Source organism: Microcaecilia unicolor, chromosome 4, assembly GCF_901765095.1.
Source record: "Microcaecilia unicolor chromosome 4, aMicUni1.1, whole genome shotgun sequence".
Classification (NCBI taxonomy): Eukaryota; Metazoa; Chordata; class Amphibia; order Gymnophiona; family Siphonopidae; genus Microcaecilia; species Microcaecilia unicolor.
In genome coordinates, this window is record NC_044034.1 from 259009529 (window position 1) to 259036066 (window position 26538).

The following is a 26538-nucleotide window of genomic DNA, read 5'->3' on the forward strand; positions in this document are numbered from 1 at the left end:
GCTGTACTGCGCATTTGCAGGTGAGTCGGTCACTTGCCATTTATATGTTTGATGTTTTGGTATGTATCATTTTAGATTTATTTATGTACATTTATATAGATGATATATTTGTTGTGTGTGCATATACATGTATGTGTATATATATTATATATGTTATCTATATATGTAGCTTGATATTATAACAGACAATTTATATGTTTTTTTATAGCCCCTGAAGCAGCCCAGTTGGGCGAAACACGGCCTGTGTCGGGCTGTTTGTATTTATATAAGTATTGCTATACTGTTTAAAAATAAATTACATTTTACTTTTAAGCAGTAGAAACCAAAACAGAGTCTGTATTTTCAACATACTCTACTTTGATGAAAGATTACTTGCTTCTCCATAATAAGATTGAGAAATATGGAAAATATTTTGCACAATAAGAACTTATGATTAATTTTCCCAATATATCCTCAAAGGAAATGCTTAGAAAATATTTTATGGAATTTTTTTGAAAATTCCTGAAGCATTGGTTCCACCAGTAACTCAAGTGTACTATAATCCTGTGGTGAATGCTAAACAGACAGAAACACACAAAAATGTAGTCCCAAGCTCTCTTGAATTCAGATACTGTTTTCATCTCCACCAGGAGGCCATTCCACGAGTTCACCATCCTTTCTGTGAAGAAGTATTTCCTCAGGTTACTTCTGATTCTATCCTCTTTCACCTTCATCTTATGCCCCTTGTTCCAGAGCTTCCTTTCAATTGAAAGGGACTTACCTCCTTTGCATTTATGCCGTGCAGGTAATTAAATATCCCTCATATCTCCTGCCTTTTTTCCAAAGTATACTTATCACCTTGAGCTACTACTGTAAAAAGTGTGAGCAAAATCCAGATAAATAAAATAAATTGAGATCTTTAATTGTCCCCATACACTTTGACAAAGATCACTGACCATTTTAGTAGGCACCCTCTGGACTGATTCCATCTTTTTTTTTTGAAGGTGCCCTTTCCAGAATTTTACACAATATTCTAAATGAGGTCTCACCAGAATCTTATACAGGGGCACCATCACCTTCTTTTTTCCTTCTGGCCATTCCTGTCCCTATACACCCAAGCATCCTTATAGCTTTCGCTATCACCTTTTCTACCTGTTCGGCCACCTTAAGATCATGTACGGTCACACCAAAGTTACACTCCTCTTCCGTGCACAAAAGTTCTTCACCCGCTAAATTGTACTGATCTCTCAGGTTTTTGTAGCCTAAATGTATGATCCTGCATTTTGTAGCATTAAATCTTAGCTGCCAAATTCTAGACCATTCCTCTAACTTCACTATGTCCTTCCTCATGTTAACCACACCATCAGGGGTGTCTACCCTATTACAGATAAAGAACCTACACCAATCGGTTTCCTGTCATCATAGTTTGGTCCCCCACTTCCCCTTCATCATCGCTAATCTCTAGCATTCCTGTCTATTCCTCTTTCTGTTGCAAGTTTGCTGTCCCGTCTCTGACAGACTTGGAAAATAATATTAAACATATTCACCTAAACACTTAGGTAGTGGATCCTTTTCCTTCCAGCTGGTTTAAGATCCAGCGCCATTGCTTGTTGCCCTTTCTCCTATGCTTGATCACCCTAAGCCTTAAACAGGCATAGTCCCTCAACATTGGAAATGCACTGTGGTAAACTCTATTTTAAAAAATCCCAGCTTAGACCGCTCGGACCCCGCAAACTATCATCCAGTCTCCAATCTTTGTATAGCTTCTAAAATCACTGAGAAAATAGTCTTTGATTAGCTGCTCTCACACACTAGGGTACTTCATCCCAGGCAAGGTTCATAGCTAATCCTAGCACTGAGACCACTTTAACCACCTTAATCAGTGAGTTACATTCTATTCTAGAGACAGATTAAAATTTCTCTGCTGGTTTCAATAGATTTATCTGCCACTTTTGATCATGTCGATTATTCTCTTCTTGTTGCATGCCTTCGATATAGTGGGCTGTCCGGTCTTGCATTGTTTAGGTCTTTCCATTCCAATCAAGTTTTTTCTGTTTACTCCTCTGATTCTTTCCCATGAGGTGCCTCTCTGTAGTGGTGTACTTCAAGAATCAGTACTCTCCCCACTGTCATTTTAACATTTTTAGTAGCCCACTAGCCACCCTTCTACAAGATCATAACAACCGTTTTTTTTTATTTATACCAATGATATTCTCTTAACATTTCCTACTTCCCCTACCCTTCCCGATCTCTCCTTGCTCCAGGCTTCATTTTCTTCACTTTCTGACTGGTTAGCCTCCTGTGTTCTCATCCTCAATCCTGCCAGAACCACTGTATGTTGGATCATCCGATCATTGAACAAACCATCTGCGCCATTATCCCTTTTCAGTCTATCCATCGCACCTGTTGATTCCTTTCACTACCTAGGAGTTATTATTGACTTCGCACTTTGTTTTGTTAAACAAATCTCGCAACTCGTGAAAAAAGGCTGCTTCTGGCTACACCGGCTTTATTCCATACGACATTTTCTTGACTTTCCCGAACTACATGCACTGATTCATTATGTCCTGGTTAGACTGCTATAACACCATTTATGCCGGCCTACCATAATTTCAATTAAGATAGCTTCAAACCCTACAAAATTCTGCTTGTCCTCTGCTTTGTAAAGCTACACGTTTTGACCCTGTTGCCTCTCTCCTAATCAGATTGCACTGATTTCCTTTCGCTTTTCGTATCAGGTATAAAGTTGTCCTTTTGGCATACAAATCTTTATACTTAAGTTGCCCTTCATATATATCTGCTTCAATCATCCTGTACACCCCATCCTGTTCCCTTTGGTCCCTCGACTAATCATCTTGCTTTACCTTCCTCCAAGCAAGCTTTCCACAAATTCACCTGCAATTCCACTGCCGTTTTCCTTGACCCTAGTTTATGGAACAACCTACCCCCAGATATTGGATCAGAATCGACCTTAACAAAATTCAAGGTGAAGTTAAAACATATTTTCAGAGAGCTTTTGTAATCTTAGATGATACTTTGCAATGATCCTATTAGCTTACACAGGCTCCACTAGTGCCTGTTTTACTTATTTTATTTCCCCCCCCCCCCCCCCCCCCTCATTTTCTTTTCTTGATTCCCCCTTCCGTATGATCTTTCCTAACTGTTTTTAATTTTATGTTTTCTTAGAGTTGGTGTAGCGCTATAGAAATGCTAAATAGTAGTAGTAGTGTTCAATCTTTCCTCTCGAAATTAGAGTTGTATTTCTTTGGATTTAATGTTTTGTTTTAAGTTTATAAACTGCTTTGACATCCCTGGAAGAAAGGCAGGATATCAAACTCTTAAATATACATAAACAACCATCCACTCTCCCAGGAAGTTGACTCCTAAGCTCTGTGTAAGACTAAGGGGTACATGAGGTAGCAGCAAAGTTGACTTCTAAGCTCTGTGTAAGACTACATGAGGTAGCAGCTGCAAGCTCAGAAAAACAAACAAAAAAATAATATTTTTTTCTGAGGTCTGTGAGCTATCTATGTTGATGCTGTTGGATGTCATCATCCATTTGTGTGTCCAAGTTCTTGTTTACAGAAAATCCCTGTTTCAGGTATGCAACTTCATTAATCCCTATTGATAGCTTTGTGAGAGATTTCAAATACGTGCATCCTCATTCTTTTCTTTTGTCTCTTGTTAGCAGAAGAAGGGGGGCTGTTTTTTGTTTTTTTCTGAAACTTCAGAAGCAGGTACTAATTAGGGATATCTTAAACCTCATATGCCGTGACCAAAGAAGTTAAGCTGTGTTCAATAGCAGAGTTTCAGGCAAAGGCCAGAAAATTGATATGTAACACTGCAAAAATCTTTCCAATTGCTTTTTAATTGTTATCCTAGACCTTGTGGTGAAAGCAGGGTATTTCATTCTCTGATGCTTAAATGTACTGTATAAAATTTCTCTAATTGATTTGCTTTGCCCATTCCATTTGATGTATCATTTTTCACAATATTTCATAATTTGTACTCATTTCTAATGAACAAAGTCATTAGGATAGGCATATCTAAATACAACTGACAGCTAACATTAGGTGCCAGATGCAGTTTATAAAGTGATGTAGAACTGCAGAGAACAGTTTAAATAAATTAGCACCTGTACATTAGTCTCACTTGCTGATAATTTATAAGTGAATCAGTAGAGATGACGTTTCGGTAAGTCATTGATCAACTTAACAGCTGCATACTCACTGCCCAGCTGGGATAACTAATTAATAGAGATAGCAGTCCTGACCCAGTAGGCTTCCCTGGCTGAGTCTATAATCTCTCTTTATTCCGTGGGTCCAAATTTCATTGCCAGATGAAACGGTCTACCTTCAGTTCAGGAGTCTGTCAAAACACTGATGCTGCTCCATAAAGCCTAACATTATGACCTGCTGTTAATGAAAAAGCATCATTAGCTTGTTCATGGTTGTAATTTACTTCCTTATAGTCAGTGGCATTTGGGTCATGTGCTGACCACCATGTAAAGCAGCAATCGTTTTTTTCTCTTTTTCAAGAATTATCAGTGGCAGATTGGTATGTATTCTCTCTTGGAGGAAAATGATCCAATAGGCCTTGATGATCACTGAATATGCATGTTCTCTGAGTAAGGTCTTGACATTGGGACTTTTGTAAGAATGATCCCCCCCCCCCCCCCCCCAAATGCACACACACACACTTGGATGGGATCTTTCAATGATCAGCTCTTGGAAGCATTTCTTCAATAGATTGATTCATGACTTCTGAAAAGCTTGCTGAATCAAAAGGGAGTTTTGATACCTCCATTTTACTGTTCTGTGGGGCAGTTGGAGGGGGGGGGGGGTTGGTGAGATCATCTGGCTCTGTCTGTGGGTACCCCTCATACCTGCTCCCTAGGACAGTACCCTGCCTTCATAAGCAGATAATAGAAACTGACTCTCAGGTCTGGAAAACTAGACTGATTTATTTACCTTAGCATAGCTATATAAAAAGAGTAACAATACCAATAAAAAGTAACCTAAGCTCTGCTGAACACTTAGTTCAGCTCACACTTTCCAAATGAATCAAATTTATCTATCCATGGTTTGCATATGACCTGTTAGTGGACAGACAGCTCCAGCCAGTGATGAGTATCGGTGGCTCCAGCTGGCCTGTCGATGGGTGAGCACAGGTTTAGGAATAGGCAGAGGGATAGATATGCAGAAATGACAGTGTTCAGCGGAGTCCTTAACTATAGGCAGGCTACCCAGGAGGTAGCTCAGAATCCTAGGAAATACCTGTAGAAGTTTATAAATGGTGTATACCAAAGTACAATGCAACTTGTCTTGCAAAACAGAATATTCAAAGAAAATTTTGTACACGTGGGCAAGAGAGCGCTCTCTCCCTGTCCCGCTCCAGCAGCAGTCATATTTTTTCTGTTATCTTAAACAAAGCAACTCTCCTGATTGGTGGTACAAGAGATTGTTATTGCCAAAAAAATCGGGGTGAAAATGACCATGTGGTATCTACAGCACAGTCACTTTGACGCATCATAGCAGACGCCCTTAAGGAATCCAATGCTGTGACTTGTTCAGAGAGTTTGTACTGGTAATAGCTGTCTGTAGGCACCAAGTCTCACAACCAGATTGATCCAGTGCACAGCATGGAAATAAACACCATATCATATGGCTTTCTCTCACCTTTGACCCACAGTAAACAATGCAGTTCCAGCACTTAGTTGACCCAGGCAGGTCCAGGTCTGTGTAGAATTCTCACATCAAGCAGGATGGCAGTACTGCATTGTCAGAAATCCATGATGATTTGCAACTTGTGTAGGGTCAACTGAGGTTGATTCTGTACTGGGATGTGCACACAAGTTGTCCAAGCCATATACCCCCCAGATTCCACCCCCCCCCCCTTTTTTAAGATAAGAGGGGCTACAATGCAGCGTGTTACAACTTAAAACCCTAACTACTCATACAGCTGTGTGAGTCAGAACCAAATCATGCAGTAGTCCCCAATAATCACTGATAAAGCACTAAACTCAAACTTGTTTGGGATAATGTGGGATATAAATGTCACAAATAAACAATTAAAGGTGTTCGTAAATATATCACTAATACTTATTATCACTATGAATACTGTCATGTCATCTAGTAACATAGTAGGTTGCTAAAGTACCAATTGGTACAGGCCTGTTGCTTCTATCTCATTGTTGACTAAGGTAATGGAAGGAATAGTCAGTACTTAGCTTATGAATTACCTTTCCTCTTTCTCCCTCTTGCATAAATCCCAGTCAGGCTTTAGACCTTTTTATATTACCGAGACAGTCTTGTCCACCTTAGTATCTGATTTAGGAAAGCAATCGGTCTAGGCTTTAAGTTTTTATTGTTGCAATTCGATATGTCAAGTGCCTTTGACCTCATTGATCATGAGTTGCTTTTAGGCTTGTTTGACCAGTTCGTACTGTGTGGGAAGGTTCACCAGTTGTTCCATGACTTCCTAAAATCTAGATCATATCAGGTGAATTTGTCAGGATCTCTGTCACCATTCTGGTCTCCTGACAGTGGGGTGCCACAGGGCTCACCACTGTCTCCAATCTTGTTCAATGTTATGATGTCTCCATTAGGTGAAAGATTGGAGGCAGTGGGGTTCTGCACTTTAATTTATGCAGACAGTGTCACAGTCTATATCCCTTTCAAAAATCAATTGTCCAAGCATCCCATATGTCTCCTTCACCTCCATTCTCTGGGTAAGAGGTCCACATACAGCCTCTTCCATACAAGCCGGTCCAGTAGAAATGGCCACCCCTTCCACACTGACAATTTGCAGCATTACTTCCCTGGGCCAGGTTGGCCCTTATATGGGGCTTCCAAACACCTCATCGGTATGCAACAGCCTCTCTTGAGCACCAGCCTGAATTTGTGGGTTTGCTGGAACTTCCCACTCCTTCAGACTCAGAAGTGATGCCCACTGTAAACGGGGGAGCTGACTCTGCTTTCTAGTGGACTTACCCATCACCGCTGGTAACAAATTAGTCCATTTGTCCAGCAGCCACATGGACAGATGACTTCGCAGGATAGTTGCACATTTTGCCTTTTCTTTATACCATTAGAGAAATAGCCAAAGTAAATTTAGTACAAGAAAAAGACTGGTCAGACAGAGGGACATCCGAAGCTACGTATTGGCTGCTACTACCCCCCCCCCCCCCCCCCAACAAGGAGGCAATTCTATATCGGTTGCCTATGTGAGACATTATAAAAGGCATCTGTTTTATAAAGACAACATAGACCCGCCCACCCCTAAGTACCTTTATAAAATAGGCTGCCAGAATCAGTCCCAATAGCGTGCCAATGTCCATGCATAAATTTACACTGTCTCCAAAAAAGGCATAACTGTGTGCATGTACTTATGGGTGTAATTTTTTCACCCACGGAAGGGCTTTTATAAAATTGCCTTATGGTACATGTAGTGATGAGAAGGCATGTGTTACACGATCTGCACATAGACATGTTCATGGGCATATGTACATGCATACTTCACATGTATACATTACACCTATTTCAGAGCAGGTGTAAATGTATTCAGGTGTATTTTGCGCACAGGTGTTGCAGGTTTTGTGAGGCTGTTTTATATACACAAAGGCACCTATGTCATCTTTATGAAATAGTCCCAAAGTATGTTCCTACTTAAGCATCATACCTAAGTGATCTGTTATAAAAAAAAAAAAAAATTAATGCACAGATTACAATTCTGCTTCCGCTCTGTCTAGACTATGCCCATGGGAAGCCCTGCACATGGATAATGTAAAAGAAAGCGCACTTTTTCTGTACAGTTGCTTTTTACGTGTGTATACAGCTGCACAGTTTTGTAAAAGCCCTTTACTACATGTCGGACAAACTTTACATTGCAAAAGAAGCATTAAAATAATTATTAGAAAACAAATGTTAAGTTGCCAACTGTGGCACTAGAGGTGTATGTTGTAAAGTTGAGTTGTGTTTTCAATTAGGGTAATTTGTGTGTATGATCTTGCAGCATATTGGCAAGAATATCAAATCCATGAAGTGGTATTAAAATATCAAAATACTCTACTAGATATAGAAGTGAGAGAATAAATGCTACATATAATTACGTCATATTTATTTTGAAGACACAGAGGGACATTTTCGATATGATATCTAAGTCCGACTTTGGACGTTTTGCAAAAAAAATCCAAAATCTGGGAATTGGAAAGAAAGTTATTTTCAAAGAAGAAAAGTGTCTGTCTTTTTTTTTCAAAGATATCGTTTTGAACAAGGTTTTGTGATTTGGACGTTTTGTTTTTTGGTCCATTTTCAGAAAAAAAAAAAAAGTCCAAGTGCAAAATGCACAAAATCAAGCCATTGGGATGTAGGAAGAGCCAGCATTTTTAGTACACTGGTCCCCCAGACATCCCAGGAAAGCAATAGGACACCCTAGGGGGCACTGCAGTGGACTTCATGAAATGCTTCCAGGTACACATCTCGCCATTTCTCACTTCTTGTCTGCTGAGCCCCCCCCCCCCCCCCAAAAAAAAAAAAAACCCACTACCATAGCCCTTATGGTTGAAGGGAGCACCCTATATGTGGGTACAGTGGGTTTCTGGTGAGTTTTGGTGAGTTTCCTCCACAAGTATAACATGTAGGGGGAGGTATGGGCCTGGGTCCACCTGTCTGCAGTGCACTGCACCCACCACAACACTACTCAAGGGACCTGCATGCTGCTTTAATGGACCTGAGTATAACATCTGAGGCTGGCAAGTAATGTTTTTAATTACATTTTTGGGAGGTGGGAGGGGGATAGTGACCACTGTGAGATTAAGGGGAGGTCTTCCCTGATTCCCTCCAGTGGTCGTCTAGTCATTTAGGACACCTTTTTGTGCCTTATTTGTTATAAAAACAGGTCTAGCTAAAAATGCCACTCAAAATGCCTTAGTTTTAGTCTTGGACGGTTTTGTTTTGTTCCATTATGGCTGAAAAATGTCCATGTTAGGAACGCCCGGATCCCACCCGTAATGCACCCCTGACATGCCATTTTGTGATTTGACCGCACTTCTGACAGACTTCATAGAAAAAAGTCTAAAAATACCTATTTGGATGTTTTTGTGAGAAAAACGTCCAAATGTAGATTTATGCCACTTTTTGGATGTTTTTCTCTTTTGAAAATGATCTCCAGAGGATGATATATTTTGCTATAAAGCATAAGGTTTCTATATTGTAGAGCTTGTATTGCTATTGTAGAATAGCAAGTGGGTACGTCAGCAAGTTGAGATTTTAAAAAAATAATAATCTTCTGTAGTTATAACTTTTTAAAAATTTTCACTTTTAACATTTTTAATATGTTTTGATTTATTCAATTTTACAATTGCCTTTAATTTATTGAGTGAATTTCAGCCTATTCCCATTCTTTTTTGGCATATAACACCTTTCTCTTGAGGGTAAATTGATTTCTTGGAGTTTAGGAGAGCTATTAACTTTTCTGTTTGAGAATCGTTTAATACCATGTGACATATATCTATTCATTTGATTTATTTTAATGACTTTATGATTGTTGTATTCATTTTATTTCATTACATATGTTTTTGTAACCCATTCTGGGTGTTTCAGGGAGGACAGGCTAAATATCAAATAAAATTAATAGGTGTTTTATTGATCCTGAAGACTATAAGTGTCTGATCCTTGGTGATTTTTTTTTCTCACACAAAGTTTTTCTTTCACATTTGGAATGGTTTTATATTTTCAGTAGTTCAGGAAGTGTGACTTGCTGATGGTATTGGTTCTCTTTTCTCACTGCATTTTTGCCTCTGCCTGTTCTTTGGGCTCTTTGAATTATGTTATTAATATAACATTGTATCCATAGGCGGTCGGTAGCCCAACTGTTTGGGGAGGCTAAAGGGGGCGGGGTTAGGGGTGGGGCCAGGGGTGGAGCTTAAATCCATAATTGTCAGATAACACACAGAAAAAATAAAAATAAGTCACAATTAATACATTTTATTACATTTAGGTATTAGCTATGTATCATATGTCAAAGAATAAAGTGGTTGCTCAAAGCATATACTAACCACAATCGCTCAACTGCAAAACACTATGCACAACTTTGTGCAAAAACACACTCAGAACCTTACTGTACCATAAATATTACAATGGGCATACGGAAAATGCAGACTGTCAACAATATGAAACAAGGGATCATAATATGATACGTGTAGAGCCACAAAACACCTAATTCATGTTTAATGTGGGATAAAATGCCATAAATAAGTAAATAAATATAAACTTTTAATGTTGAGCACCTAGTTCTCAAAGTGGACATATTCCAAACACTATAATGAAAATAACATGATCTTTTCTACCTTTGTTGTCTGGTGACTTTGTTTTTCTGATCATGCTGGCCCAGTATCCGATTCTGCTGCTATCTGTCCTCTTAACTCCGTTTCTAGGGCTTCCTTTCCATTTATTTCTTTACTTTCCGCCTTTCTTCTTCATTTCTTGCCCTACATCCGTAAGTAAAAGCTGGGTCCTCCACAGACTTGACTGTCCAGTGGATCCAGCTTCTGCCTATTTTCTTCCTCCATGTGCAGTTTTTCTCGCTTCCTTTTCCCTCATCTCATCTCCTTCCTCACTCTTCCCTCACCACCATGTCCAGCAACCCTCCTCTCCCCTCCATCCACCCATGTCCAGCAACTCTCCCCTCTCCTCTATCCACCATGTCCAGCAACTCTCCCCTCTCCTCTATCCACCATGTCCAGCAACCCTCCTCTCCTCTCCCCTCCCCTCCATCCACCCATGTCCAGCAACTCTCCTCTCCCCTCCATCCACCCATGTCCAGCAACTCTCCTCTCCCCTCCATTCACCATGTCCAGCAACCCTCCCCTCCCCTCCATCCACCCATGTCCAGCAACTCCCCTTTCCCATGTCCAGCAACCCTTCTCTCCCCTCCCCTCCATCCACCATGTCCAGCAACCCTCCCCTACCCTCCCCTCCAGTAGGTTTAAAAATTAACAGTCTTTAAACCACAGCCAGAGATTGCAAATGATTTTCTGCTTATTGTTCAAGCAAGCTTGGCTATAAACTGTTGAGGTGACCTAGTTCTGCACGGTACAATTACATGTCTGCAGGAAAAGTTTCCCAGGAGCTGGAGAGAATGCAAGCAGAGTTCGTAGTGGAACAGGCGATTTTCTGAGTCACTAGTGGAAAGAAGCACTCTGATGTTGTAAGAGTTTCTCACCTGACATTACAATTCAAAACCAATGACATCAAATTCCCCTCCCATTCCTCTCTCTTCCAGAAACAAGCGTCATTTACCATAAATAAGGCAAAACTTTATGTACAGTGCAAACAGTTTGAATCTGCCCTAGGATCGTTAAAACCCAATTTCAGCCCCTGTTCTGTTTGTTTCTGATCTATCTTTCATATGGCTTAACAGAAAGGCGAACAGATTGAGCCAATCCGGGTTTCAGCCTGTCCTCTTTTTGTTTTTTTCTAGAGCCATATGGTAATGTTTCAGAGACCCACAGCACCTGTCTTTCTAGTTCCTGATTTATGTCTAAGACTCCCTAAATCCAACCCTGACATGCTGATCTCAGAGACCCCCAATCCCAGCCCTCAGAGACCTCCAACCTCAGCCTTTGTCTTGTTGGTCCCTCCTTGCACTCTCTCAAGGCTCTTCCCAACTCCAGCCCCACCCCCCCCAAACTGCTGGTCCCAGAATCACATGTCCAGATCGTCCATCATCTCTCCCGTCTGCCCTCAGCTCCCCGATAGCCCTCGTTTCCTTCCTGCCTCGGCCCCCTGCCCTACCTTTAAATATTCTATTTTTCCTGGAGTCGCGGGCGGTGCCAGTATTGAAAGCAGCAGCAGGCTCATCTTGGCTGCAGCCTTCCCTCACATGGCTCCGCCCTCGTGGAAATAGGAAATACATCAGAAAAGTGCGGAGCCAATACAAGGGAAGGCTGCAGCTAAGATGAGGCTGCTGCTGCTTTCAATGCCGGTGCCGCCCACAACTCTAGGAAAAATAGAGGCAGCAGGGGGAAAAGGTCATGGTCGGTTGGGCTATGGAGACTTAGCCTCCCCAAGCCTCTTATACGGGGCTATGATTGTATTTGTATAAGGATCATGTCTGTTCAGTTTGTTCATGTCTCATTACCTTATGTTTGCTAATCTTGTATCATTTTATTATTTTTATTATTATTTTATGTATTATTATGCTTTGGGGCTCATTTAAAAAAAAACGCTCAAAAGATGGCATAAAGTGGCAGATGGATGTTTTTCTCATAAAAACGTCCAAATCATAATTTTTGAAATTTATATTTAGGATGTTCTCTGCAGTTTATCTAAATCGCAAAGGGGTGTGTTGGAGTTATGTTTTGGACAGGACTAGGGTGGGCTTATGATTTGGACGTTTTTCTGTGATGATGTTCAAACTGAACAGATGACCATTGGAGAGATGAATGCATGACCCCCCCCCCCTTTAATCCCCCAGTGGTCACTGACCCCTCCCATCTCAAGAGGTGAAAGTGACAGTACATACCAGGCTTTATGACAGCAGAAGATATAATGAGCATTCCTCTTTAGAGCAGCAAGCAGGTCTCTGGTGCAGCCTAGTGGCCAGTGCAGTGGACTGTAGAGAAGGGGGGACCCAGGCACATATTCCACTGGCACACTCGTGTTGGAAAGTGTGAGCCCTCTAAAAACCACTAAATACCTACTATACCTACATATAGGTGATGTAGGCTTTAAGGGTTATTGCAGTGGTGTATAGTTGAGTACAATACATTTTATGCTATTCCTGGTGGACTTTACCATACAATATAAACCTTGGACCTCTTATGTAATGTCTACTTCAGTGCCCCCTAGTCCGTCCTAATGCTCTGGTGGGATGTATGTGGTCAACCTACTAAGAATCCTGGCCCCCAGACATCCCAATGGCTTATTTTTGTGTTTTGTTTTGAAAATGGTACCAAAAGATAGATGCAATGAGCACAAAAATGTCTAGAAAATGGCAGTTTTTGAAACAAAAAGATAGATGTCTTTCTGGTTCGAAAATCGCTGTTTTCTAAATCAGACTTAGTCATATCAAAAATGCCCTTCTTTGAATGTTTAAGTATGTTTACATATTTTTAATACACTCCTGATGCAGGCATTTTGACAAAATAAATGGGACACCGCAGAAAAACAGAAGAATGGTAACCCTTGTAAATACACAAACAAAACAGAACAAGGGTGACAAAGGAAAGGGCGGCAGACAAGGTCTAAAATAAGACCTTTTATTGCAATATCCAAAGACTCGACACGAGTCGTGTTTCAGCCCGAAGGCCTTCCTCGGGAGTCTACAGACACATACATATACAGAATAAAATCAATACAAATGAAAAATACAATACATAAAAATATATTTAGATTATGAAGTCAGTATTTATCCAGTACATATTTTTATGAAGTCAATATTTATCCAGTAGAAAGGTATAATACTCTTATTCATTCACCAATATCTTCTCCTCCCCCTCCCTTTTTCAGATATCGAATGTCATCAGTATCATTTTAGACGTAGCTTTATATCAACATACATCCAACTAAAGGTATTTTTTTTTAGACCAGATCCTTTTTATTGTCTCTACTGTTTTTATATATGCATATACACTTATTACTATTCAATATCATAATTTTACATTTGTTTTATGTTTTGTATACCAGAATACATGTTTTTTATATATTGGTTCATTTTACGCATTCATACTGTGTCAAACAATCTTCTAAATACATTTTTATGTATTGTATTTTTCATTTGCATTGATTTTATTCTGTATACGTATGTGTTTGTAGACTCCTGAGGGGAAGGCCTTCGGGCTGAAACACGACTCGTGTCGAGTCTTTGGATATTGCAATAAAAGGTGTTATTTTGGACATCGTCTGCTGCCCTTTCCTTTGTCACCCTTGTTCTGACTGTTTCGACAAAAAAAATGGGCCATGTTGAGTCCATTAATACATATTGCTTTCCTGCCATCCTTGGTGTCTGGTTAGACTTCTTTGGGTGTCTTTAAAGACAGACTTGACGATTTTAGCAGTCTGTTATATATGTGCAAAGAAAAGAGTCAAAGATGACCGCCAAGGTTATAACTGATGAGAGGGACCAAAACAGAGAAAGGGGGAAGAGAAAGAGGTGGGTTTAGAGGGAAGATAAGAAGATCTGTCTTTGCCATATTCAGTTTCAGATGGTGGTGGGACATCCAGGCAGCAATGTCGGCTAAGAAGGCGGAGACTTAGGCTTGAATTCCTGGTGAAAATTTCTAGCGTAGAGAGGACGGTCTGGGAGTCATTAGTGTAAAGATGGTACTGAAAACCACAGGAAGAGATCAGAGCACCAAGGAGACAAGTATATAGGGAGAAGAGGTACCAAGACAGAGCCCTGAGGTACACCAACTGATAAGCGGGATAGAAGTGGAAGAGGATCCAGTAGGGCATACACTAAAGTGTGATGGCAGAGAAAAAAAAAAAGAAAACTAAGACAGAATAGAGCCCTTTAATCCAAATGAGGCAGCGTATCAAGGGGTACATGAAAGCAGCAGCAAAGTCAAGACTGAGGATTGAGTAAAAGCCCTTGGATCTGGCCAGGAACAGGTAACTAGAAACTTTGGCAATTAGACATCTGCCCAAACAACCTCATGAAGTCAGCCCCTCAACAATTTATATTGGACCTAACAAACCACGTAAACTTTATGCTACAAAACGGACTCTTCCCAATGGAGAAAGGTAATATTTTACTCACCCCCATACCCAAGGATGCAAAGAAAAATGCCAGCGAACTAACAAACTATAGACCTGTAGCATCCATTCCCTTAATTACCAAAATAACAGAAGGTATGGTGACCAGACAACTTACAGAATATCTAAACAAGTTCTCAGTATTACACGATTCCCAGTCAGGATTCCGCGCCAACCACAGCACTGAAACCGTATTAGTCACACTCATGGCAAAACTCAAACAACTGATTGCAAACGGGAATAACATACTACTGTTACAATTCGACACGTCAAGCGCATTTGATATGGTTGACCATGGAATTTTATTACACATCCTTGAATACTTCGGCATCGGAGGCAACGTTCTCAACTGGTTTAAGGGGTTCCTAACTACACGCTCTTATCAAGTGACATCAAATTCGGCCACATCAGCTACATGGACACCTGAATGCGGTGTTCCACAGGGAATCCCCTCTCTCACCGACCATATTCAACCTAATGATGACACCCTTGGCCAGACTACTATCGAATCAGAACTTAAACCCACATATATATGCTGACGATGTAACGATCTTCATCCCATTCAAACAAGATCTAAGGGAAATCTCCAACGAAATCAATCAAAGCCTACACATCATGAATTCCTGGGCAGATGCATTTCAGCTGAAACTAAACGCAGAAAAAACCCAATGCCTTGTACTCACTTCGCAATACAATAAGAATAAATTCACCACCATCAACACACCTAAACTAAACCTACCAGTTTCGGACACCCTAAAAATTCTTGGAGTCACCATTGATCGACACCTAACAATTGAGAATCATGCGACAAACATGACCAAAAAGATGTTTCACTCAATGTGGAAACTAAAAAGGATTAAACCATTTTTCCAAGGTCCGTCTTCCGCAATCTGGTACAATCACTAGTACTCAGCCATCTGGACTATTGTAATTCACTATACGCTGGTTGCAAAGAGCAAATACTTTAAAAAACTCCAAACAGCCCAGAACACAGCAGCCATACTAATATTCGGCAAATCAAAATACGAATGCGCGACACCCCTACGAGAAAAACTACACTGGCTCCCACTTAAAGAACGCATCACGTTCAAACTTTTTACCCTGGTCCACAGGATCATCCATGGAGATGCCCCAGCATACATGTCAGACCTAATAGAACTACCACCCAGGAACGCAATAAAATCTTTTCGCACATTCCTCAATCTTCATCCCAATTGTAAAGGTCTGAAATACAAATTGTTGCATGCATCTACCTTTTCCTATATGAGTGCACAACTATGGAACGCACTACCAAGCAAATTGAAAACGGTCCATGAAATGGCCAATTTCCGCAAACTACTGAAAACTTATCTCTTCGACAAGATTTATCACAAAGATCAACACATGTAACTTTACAATCTTTAATATATATAGGAATGTCTTATAACGTCTTTTGCTGTAATACAACCATGTACTTCACCACCATGTAACCCTAACCCTCCATAAACCAAATGTATATTCTTTTCTATTTCCAATTTTCACGACGAATTGTAAGCCACATTGAGCCTGCAAAGAGGTGGGATAATGTGGGATACAAATGCAATAAATAAATAAAATAAATATATATATATATATATATATATATAGAATGTAAAGGGTGAAAGCCAGAAGTTGTGGATCAAGAATAACATGAAATGAAAGAAAGTCAAGACAGCAGTGGTGAACAGCACATTCAAGTAGCTTGGATGTGAAATGGAGAAGAGAGATGGGATGATAATTGGAAAGGCCCAATTAACGTTTGAGGAGTGGTGAAACCACAACATGTTTGAAAGCATTGGGCACAGTTGCAGGGGAAAGTGATACTGAGGATATGATAGAAGGGATGACTGTAGGGAAGATAGAGCTGATCAGAAGAGGTAGTGAGTTTGGAGCAGGAGAGATGTGCAGTTTAGAAAAGGAGAAAGCGATGTCTTAATTTGAAGGAAGGTTGTGGGAATGGAGTGGGGAGATGGGGAGGTGACCTGGTGGAGAACTCAAGATTGATCTTGTGAATCTTGTCATGCAAGTACTCAGTCATAGTTCAGGCAGAAAGCAGAATAATCTCAGTGGGGCAAACTGAATGGTTTTATTTGGACTTTATCTGCCATTTGTCTGCCTTGTTACTACCGTATTTATTTATTTGTTACATTTGTATCCCACATTTTCCCACCTATTTGTAGGCTCAATGTATGCAATCCCAGCAGCATATACATAGGCAAACCTACTATGGCCCAGTACTAGCACTCAGAAAGCAAAATATTAAATGACATTTTTAACCCCAAAAGGTCATTTCCCCATCCTCTTAGCTTTTAAAGGGAAAGGGATAATTTAATATTTTCTCTTCTCTTTAATAGATATTAATGACAATCCCAGTATTTTACTCTGTTGCTAGTACCACCACTTATTACATATCCTATAGCCCCCACCCCACCCCCCCAAAAAAATCAGAATTGTAGAATGTTTTCGTAAAACGTTGGTGCACACCAGCTAGAGCTTAAAATGCTGTTTGTGACAACTGCCCAGCTTTACACAGTGCCTTCTGTCTCAGCAGCAGAGAAAATCAGATGATGATGTATCAACAGTGTAAGCCAGACCTTTGTAGCTTTGAATTCCGGCAGTCCATGCACAGCAAGCACTAATTATAGACCTTTTACTGCTGTTAGGCAGTAGCACAGAGAAAGCATCCTGAACGTGTGGAAAAACAAGCATGAAATGCTTCTTTCAACAGGCAGCCAGTCATGTTAGAAATCTAGGCAAACTGCTCCTAGCTGTTCCTAATATTCTGGTTAGGGGGCTTGGCCAGCCACCAGCATCAATTTGTTGATATTGCATCAAAGGGTTTTGATGCTTAGTACAACCAGAATGTTATGGCACCTCAGTCGCAGCCTGTGTTTTCCTTGGGCTATTCCCTCATGTGCCACTCAAGTCCATCCTTGGTGAGATCAGAGATTCAAGGGCAGTGCTGCATAGGTTGGTATGTTAACAGCAACCTTCTTTGCAGAGGGGCAAAGGTTGTATATAACTACACTATTCTTTGTTAGGTTGCTTACTGTTCCAGTAAAACAAAGTATTGTCTGATGCTGCTTCACTGTATTGTGTAAGTGAGGATTGAAATGTTGTGAAGTATCTCTGAATTCACTGTACGTAAAGATGAGCTTTTGTGTCCATTTTGGTATAATAGAATTTGGCTCAAAAAGTAACATATGTTAATTGGGGAGAAAGTAACACAAATACCTTTTGTGTGTGAGTATACGATTCTGTCTCTGTATTTCTTTGTAAATGGTTATAGGTAATTCTAAGGAAATCCATATTACTACTCTACTACTACTACTTATCATTTCTATAGCGCTACTAGACGTACGCAGCATTATACACTTGAACATGAAGAGACAGTCCCTGCTCGACAGAGCTTACAGTCTAATCAGGACAGACACATAAGGGAGTTACTAAGGTGGGAATGGTAAAACAGACATGGGCTAACATAGCAGACGTACTATTCAATTATGCAATAAAAGTACTAGTTCCTGTGCAGTAGCTTTAAGGCTCCACTTGCATCATAAGGTCTTTCAGTGTAATTGTAGTGATTGCATTGATATGGTTTCTTCTGTTTAAGTGTACACGTTTTAAATATTTTTATTTCTTGCAGAATGCAATCAAATACATCTTCCCCTCTGGCTTATTTAATACAAAAGCAAGACCTCTTATGAAGGTAATAACACTAATACATGCATTCTTCCACTCTTTTTAAAGATCTTATAATTTTTTTATATGCTAATGTATCTTGGGTTGTCTTTACAGCACCCGCTGGACGTTTTTCCAAAGCAAAAAGGTAAGTCTACACACAACTCTGTCTGTTCAAGATAATTTCGTATTCATCTGTCCAGAAAACATTATTACAGAAGTCCTGCAGGTCATCCAGATGCTCTTCGTTGAACCTGAGGCAGGTGCCAATGTTCTTAAAGAGCAGTGGTTTCTTCTACCTGTCCTTCCATGAACATCATTCCCATTCGGTTTTTTCTTGATGACACATTGAACCCTCACATGAGTCACAGTGAGAGAGACCTGCAGCTTGTACTTAACCCAACTAGGTTAGTGCTGCAGGATTTCAGCGTCCTTCTTAATACCAGTTCTTCTTTTCTTTTTATGTATAATATTTATTCTCCCTAGTGTCCAAACATTAATGGTAAGCACATGAAGTCTTTAATGTGCAGTTTTTCCTCTCATTAACGGAGGGTTTTTTGTTATTAACAGCCACCTCCCAAGGTTGCATTGCTAGGAAACTCCCTCAACAATCCACGCTATAGACTACCGAGGGAAACCAGAATCTTTCAAATGTGAATACTTTATCAGCTTCCAGCATCTGTGGGTTTGACCTGGATCCATTTCAAAGCTACAGTCCATATCCGACTGTACCCTTATTCCAGATTCAGCCCTCGGCCGTGCTCCTCCTTAATAGGCAGTTTAGTTGAAATCCATTTCACAAACGTTTCGTTACTAGTTTGCCAGTTTGCTCTTGAACATGACCTGCTTGGAAAAGCACATACCTCCATTCTATCCTCCTCTAGCTTTTCCAGGTTAATTGTCCATGGGCTTCTCCCATGAACTTGCCACTGAAACTCAGGGCCAGTCTAGCCATTAGGCAAGACTAGGCAGTTACCTATAATTGCATCTTCTAGGGAACAACAAAAAGCTGCAGGCAAAACAATAAGTCTCAAGCAACCATCAACGCATACTTTTACCTGAAAAAAAATTTAATATTTAAAAATATGATGTCCAATTATTTTTTAACAGAATTGTAGGATTACTGTAGAGTTTTATCAAAATCTTGGGGGGGGAGTCAAGCTAGGGACCTGAAAATTAATAAAGGTGTGGGGGTGGAAGGCCAAAGGCAGGATCAGTTATCCCTGTTAACTTTGGACCTACAAAGAGAGCAGTTTTCAACTTATTAATGCCACATATAGTGCTTTTGATACAGCCTCCTGCGTCTTGGCCATCACCTGAGGAGCATGTAGAATTGCGTGATTTCAAGTCTTCAGTCTCTAAGAAGATCTCCATGACTGTCTCGCAGATGTCCTCTGCACCAGTAATAATCTCTTTGGCAGTAAAGTAAGATACTTTTTTTCTCATCAAGGATCATTCCTCCACAGTCTAGAAGCTCTTCACTCCCACTAACAACCAGCGAGAACTTTTCAAAAGGATTCTACAGTCCAGTTACAAAAAAATAATCCTTTGCTCAGGCCTACTACTCCCAAAGGAAATTTCAGCCTTACACGCACCTCAGCCAACAGCACACAACTGCACATGCACAACCTTATTAGCCGTTCCAGAAGCCTTGAGAACAGAAATAGCTGGCTGATTCTGAGAAGTTCAAAATGGCCCCGCTGCTCAACATTGATTGGCTCACCTCTTTGGATTTCAAAGATGCTTACACACAAATACCCATTCATCTACACTACTGGAAACTCCTGAGGTTCCAGTTTCTGAATCAGTATTACCAGTACAGAGTCCTCCCTTGGTCTGTGCTCCATGAGTGTTCACCAAATGCTTAGCTGTTGCAGCCGTCTATCTATGCAAAAGGGACACTTCATCTTTCCCTATCTAGACAAATAATTGGTGTTGTCTGCAGTATCCTACAGGCCACCATATTCATATTGCAGTGTCTTGGATTCCTCGTTAATGTTCTCAAGTCAATTCTGGTGCCATGCCAATTCATCTCAATTCAACTCAGTGATTGGCTAGAAGAGAGAAACTGGCTAGATCCATATCAACCTGGATTCAGATCCGGTTATGAAAAGAAACAGTCCTCGTATCCCTACTAGATGATCTTCACAGAAATCGAGACAGTGGATTTGCCTTGGTGTTAGTACTGCTAGATTTCTCAGCAGCTTTTGACACTGTGGATCATGATATCATGTTAGCACGACTGACAGAAATAGGTCTCAATGGAACAGTACTTGCTTGGTCTATCAGACAGGCAACAATCCATAGTGTTTGGCAGCAACTCATCTCCACCAAGTGCACTGACCTGTGGGATACCACAAGGATCGATACTGTCACTTATTCTGTTCAATATCTTCTTCAAGCCACTAGCTGATTTGATTCGGTCAATTGATACTCAGTTCTACATCTATGCGAATGATGTGCAGCTACTCATGCCTATTGAACCTGACTTACCTACAGCCCTGAATAAACTGATTAGCTGTCTAACATCAATTCAAGAATGGGCTAAACACAACAAACTTTGCCTGAACCCAGGTAAAACTGAGCTTCTCTGGTCCCCTACACAAGTGACTAAAACCTGACATCAAAATCTCTTTTGGAAAGTACGAACTCTCCCTCAAATCACAAATCAGGACTTGGTATACAGTTAGATTCAACATTTACTCTGATTCCCCAAATCCAAGCAACCTTCAAGAGCTGCTTCTACTATTTGCAACAGCTACGCTGCCTAATCTTATCCCAGTTGTGCATGCCATAATAACATCGACTGGATTACTGTAATGTACTCTACAATGGTCTGACTACAAAGGGCCTGCACCAGCTCCAGTTGATTCTGAATGCTGCAGCAAGACTAATAGAAGATTGCAAGTGAAGTGACCACGTCACACCATTTTTGCAAAAACTTCACTGGCTACCAGAACAATATAGGGCTAAATTTAAAACTCTTTATCTGATCTTCAAGGCCCTTAAAGGAAGTGGCCCTGAATACCTGAAGAACAGGATGATCCTCTACACACCTCCAAGGGCACTAAGGTCCTCTGAAGGACTATCACTAACCACACCCTCTCCAAAAGACATTACACGATGTGATACCCGCAAGTGAGCCTTCTCCAGAGTAGATACCACACTCTGGAATGCACTGCCTGAAAGGCTCCGCTCAACACAAGACTATCTGTATTTCAGGAAGCAGGTGAAAGCTTGGCTGTTCAACCAGGCCTTTAATGGAAGATGTAACTAACTTGTTAGTCTCACTCACTCTCACACACACAAGGAGGGACAAGGGCTGTACATACTGCAGCAGGGCATGTTTATCCACTCCTACCCTAGCTGAGCTAATATTTAACCGTCTCTTTGACCCTATGTGCAAATTTCTTTAAATTAGTCATCTTAGTTTGTAACTCCTCTTACTCTTACCTATCTATATGTTTCATCTTTGCCTATACTGTATACTGTCAATTAAAATATTCTATTCAGTATTGTGTTGACATTCTAAGTAGTATACCATGCCATACTTTGTATTGTTATTTGAATGTTTTTACTGCTGTAATTGTCTATTGCTCATGTTTGATTTATTCTTATTGTACACTGCCTTGAATGAATTCCTTCAAAAAGGTGGTAAATAAATCCTAATAAATAAATACATCTGTGGTCTGTAGAACATACAGGAGACTAGGCTATATCTTCCCAAGGGTAGAAAACAAATTCCATGGTTCTTCTGCTCCCAACTACAGGCCTCCACAAAATCATGCAGGTACTGAGGCATACGTCTGCAAAAATCCATATCTTCCTTAGCATATACACCAGATCAATCCAAGAACTGGTGGGTCGTGTCCATCTACCAGCAAGTGGAGATAGAGATTACAAAGCTGAAGGCAGTGATACCAGATGGCCAGCTCCTCCTTCACCTCAGTACATCTCTATCTCCAGCAGGTAGTGGACGGCGCTTCAGCAGCTCCTGGTTTTGTCTAGATACTCCTGGGTCCTGTGGGCCAGTTGAGTTTAGGGGTGTCTGGCTGATGGTGCCGACTTTGGGATCATACTCAGTCTTCTGGATCCCTGCTTCACCCTTTCCCCCCTTACCCTCCCGGTCTTTAGAGCTCTAGCCTTCCTCACTAGTAAAAAAAAAAAAAAAAAAGCTTGTTTGCCTTCATTCGGTGTTAAAAAAAAAAAAAAAACCCAGGAAACAAGATTTCTGACAGGACCTGGCAATACAGGGTTTCCCTTTCTTAGTGCTATGCTTTCAGTCTGTGTGCCGGTTAGGCAGCAGGCTGCTGCGTCAGTGGAACTCTGCTTCTCTGGAGACACCTTCTGTTCGGTGAGTCCCTGCCTTTCTATTTTCAGCGAGGGGATACCGTGCTTTAACGTGGGTGACGCTGGCGTTTGAAAGTTGTTCCCGCTGCGGTAGCAGATGTTCTGCAGCGGGACTTTGTGTGGTGGCGTGTTTGAACGCTGGGGAGGAAAGTGCTGAAGTTCCCCTTCCCCGAGCAGTCTTTTGCCATGCTAAAATGGCGGGAACACACGCCTTTTTGCTGGCATGGCCCTCTTTTCTCCTGATATCAGCCCTGCTCCTTTCCCGCCCTGCGGCCTTGATGTTGGGGGGGGGGGGGGGGGGAAGGGGCGGCTTCTCCTAAAGGACCTTGTGTTCCATTACAGACTGCTAGTACAGGGGATTCCCCTTTTTTTTTTCTCCAGCCTTTGGTTTCCTTTACCAAAATCACTGTTGAGTCAGAAACTGTTTGCATGTGGCTGGGGCAGTGGCACAAATTCTTCTCAAACTGCCTCCACTATGCAAGGGGATCCAAGGGAAGAACGGAACTACTTTTAAGCTGTTTCTATATCTTCTGAGCAGGATTTCCTCTGCTCTGGGACCCTTAATTTGAACCTTTCTTCTTAAGAGATCTTGGCCTCAGTAGCCCTTTTTTTTTAATTGAGGGAGTTTTTATTCCCACGTTGGGCAGATGGGCTGTAGATGTTTAATTTTCCACAAGGAATCTGATGGTCCTGCGATGCACCTTTTTTTTTCGGGATACCTATCAGCCACTCTGGGGGCTTCTCTGGGGCAGGGGGCTTCTAACATTACCCCCCCCCCCCCCAGCTCATTCTGCTGCTCTGTATGCCTATATGTTGCAGAAGTCTGGTAGGAGAACTGACAGTTCCTTTTTAGTTCAGCCCTTGGAGTTTTCTGGATTGTTCCCTGTCTCAGTCTCTTCTGATGGACCCTGCCTCAAAGAGGGGATGTTTTCTCTCCAGCTCAGCAGTAGGGTTCATTTCTCCCCTGTCTTCCTCTATTTGGAGGGAGTCTTTTCAGGGCAGTTCCGCTCTGCACAAAGGCAGCAAGAATCACCTGAGCTGGAAAGCCATGTTTGCCTAAGTGGGTACATTGATAGCAATAGGCATCACTGTCTGTGGTGAGTTTAGATTTTCTTATAGTTCCTGCATTGGCTAAGGTTGTTCCTGGTGTGGGAAACAGTGAACAGCATCGGAGCAGGACTCCTTGTATGTTGGGCTACTGAAAGGGCCCATTTAGTGTTTTTATTTACAGACTTTTCCGTCTCCTCAGTCTTTCGCTGAGGGAGTTGCTTGAACAGCTTGGAAGTTTCCATCCTTCCTTTGTGAAACTCTTTTTTTTTTTTTTTTTTATACTGGCAGTACAGGCTTTGCTTATGAGCACATCACCCTGAGTGTGCCTGATCTCTGATCTTGGAAGCTCAGCAGGGTTGGGCCTGGCTGTTTTCTACTTGGATGGGAGACTGGGAATACCAGGTGCAGTAGATTTTCTTTTTCTTTTCTTTTTTTTTTTTTTTGCATCTTTTGCTCCTTTTACAGTTGGGTGTTTCTAGGCTTAGTGCCTTTGGCTCCACGTTTCTGTGGGAAATATTATATTGTTATTTTCTGGGGCTAGTGCTCTGGTAACCATGGAACCTCAGTTCTGCCATGGGGGCTTTATGTCCAGGTGCAGTAGTTTCAGCAAAATAGTTTTATTTTTCTGGAAGATGGTTGGCTTTCAGCCTGAAGGTCACAGGTTTAAGGCTAGTTTGTGCACCATATTATAAGCTGTGGCCCTCTGTTCCTTTTCTACGGGGCATATTTTACTTCCCTCTCTCATATTGATTGGCTTGACAAGCAGTTTTTTCCATAGCTGGGACAGTTTACACTATGCTACATTGCCAAAGGTTAGCTGTGGTGGTTTCCCACAGCAGCTCTGCTCTTCTAGTTTTGCTCTCTGACAGTGATCAAACTATTGCTTTACAGCTCCAGCTTCCACTGTATCTGTGGCACCTCTAGCTAACTGTTTGTTGCAGTGTCTCTAAGGCTTTTTTTGCACTTTTTCTTTATATTTATATTGGACAGCTAGCTATATTCAGAGCTACTTCAATTTAGCCTGCACTTCTCCCTTAGGAAGCGTTTCTTCTCTTTCCACTTTGGCCCCCTCTTCTGTAGTTTCTCTGTTTGGCCATTCTGAGCCCTCATGTTCAGTTCCAGGCTTTGTCTGTTGGCATGGCTATGACTCCATTCACCTTTTCCTAGGTTTGGGAGTTTTGCAGCATTCTCCTCAAGGACAGCATCAGAGTGCACCTCGCTCTAGACGAGATTGAGAGTTTATCTTGCTGGGTCTTCTTGGAATCCTTGAGCTGGGTGGTCACCCTTCAGATGAGCCACCTCATCCCATTCCAGACAGCTCTGGTACGATTTTTTTCTTGACCAAGGACTGGAGGATCTAGGTTCAGACTTGGGTGCACAGTCTGCTCAGGGCGCTGAGTCCTTGAGCCTGGCTATGCATGTATGTCTTGGGCTCTTTGGCAGACACTTTGGAGGTAGTGCTGTGGGTGGTGCTCACAGACAACATCTACAGCTCTTGCTTCTCAACTGGTGGTCTCGTCTGTTCCAGGAGTGTCAGCAGTGTCTTCCCGTGGCTGTTCTCGGTACACCTGTGCATGAACTGGTGTCTTCACAATTCCTGTGGAAGGGATGCTTTGGTGCCTCTGCAGTGGATGGTGGTGGTCACGGATGCGAGTCTCTCGAACTGGAGAGCCCTTTGCCTCCTCCTTCCATCTCCGGGGTGGTGGATGGCACAGGGGACGGTGTAGCCGAGCTCCTGCCTGGATCTACTTTTGGTGCAGTTCGTCTTCTAGACATTCAGGACACATTGCAGGCCAGGTGGTGCTTGTGCCGTCTCCCCCGCCTGGACCTGCTTTTGGTGCTGTTCGTCTTCTAGCACTTCAAGACACGTTGCGGGCTTGGAGGTGCTTGTTCCGTCAGAGAAGAGGAGGCGGTGGCTGCTTCGACAGAGTAGGACTCGGAGGCAGACTGTGGCCATCAGGGTATGTCACCCCCATGGAGTGGGCAGAGGACCCCATGTTCCGTTTCTACGCAGCCCACTTTGCAGGCTTTTCCTACAGTGAGTTCTCTTTTCTGCCATCTTCTGGTGTCAGCAGAATGGTTATTCCGCACCAGTGCTTCTCCAACTTGGCCTCAGGTAGAGATTTCAGTAGGTAGATCTGATGGCGACCCGGCTGGACGCCCAGATGCCTTCTTTCTTCTGTCATTGGAGAGAGGGTGATTCGGCAGGGCTGGTTGTTCAATTGCTTCCTTAGCCGGAGGATGTTCTTCGATAGTGTTTCCTCCGTGGTCTCTCTGCAGCCGAGTTTATTTTGGATCACTTGCCACCATGGTTGAGTCATTCTGGTAGCTCCAGATTAACCACGGCGCCCTTGGTATGCGGATATGGTGTGGCTCCTGGTGGCACCTTCGTTCTGGATCCGCTTGACTCCAGGCTTTTCCTTCTGGGTCCGCTCGTGAGTGAATGATCCTTCTCGCTTTGGTCTTACGGCCTGATTTTTTGAGAGGCCAACTCTGAGGAACAGAGTTCTTTGGATGCTATGGTTACTGTTCTGGTGCGATCTTGTATGTGGTCCAAGGTCCACTGCAACCGCATATTCTCGGGTGTTGAGGATTTTTTGAGGCTGGTTGCGGCCCACGCTTGGTCTTCATTGCGGGCGTCTGTTCCTCAGCGATTGAGTTATTTCTGCATGATGGGTTGCAGAAGGGCCTGTCCTGTCCAACG

The 26538-nt window shown here is 41.9% G+C and overlaps 1 protein-coding gene across 2 annotated transcripts in view; it reads left to right on the plus strand.

Annotated features, from left to right (window-relative positions):
* Positions 1-26538, plus strand: part of MRPS9 (mitochondrial ribosomal protein S9) — a 118314-nt gene that overhangs the window by 32430 nt on the left and 59346 nt on the right. Inside the window, exons 3-5 of one of the 2 annotated variants that reach the window (XM_030201453.1) lie at positions 3494-3580; positions 18400-18462; positions 18552-18582. In XM_030201453.1, the coding sequence (XP_030057313.1) occupies positions 3494-3580; positions 18400-18462; positions 18552-18582 (181 nt within the window). The remainder of the gene's footprint in view (positions 1-3493; positions 3581-18399; positions 18463-18551; positions 18583-26538) is intronic. The other variant, XM_030201454.1, reaches the window with a different exon arrangement.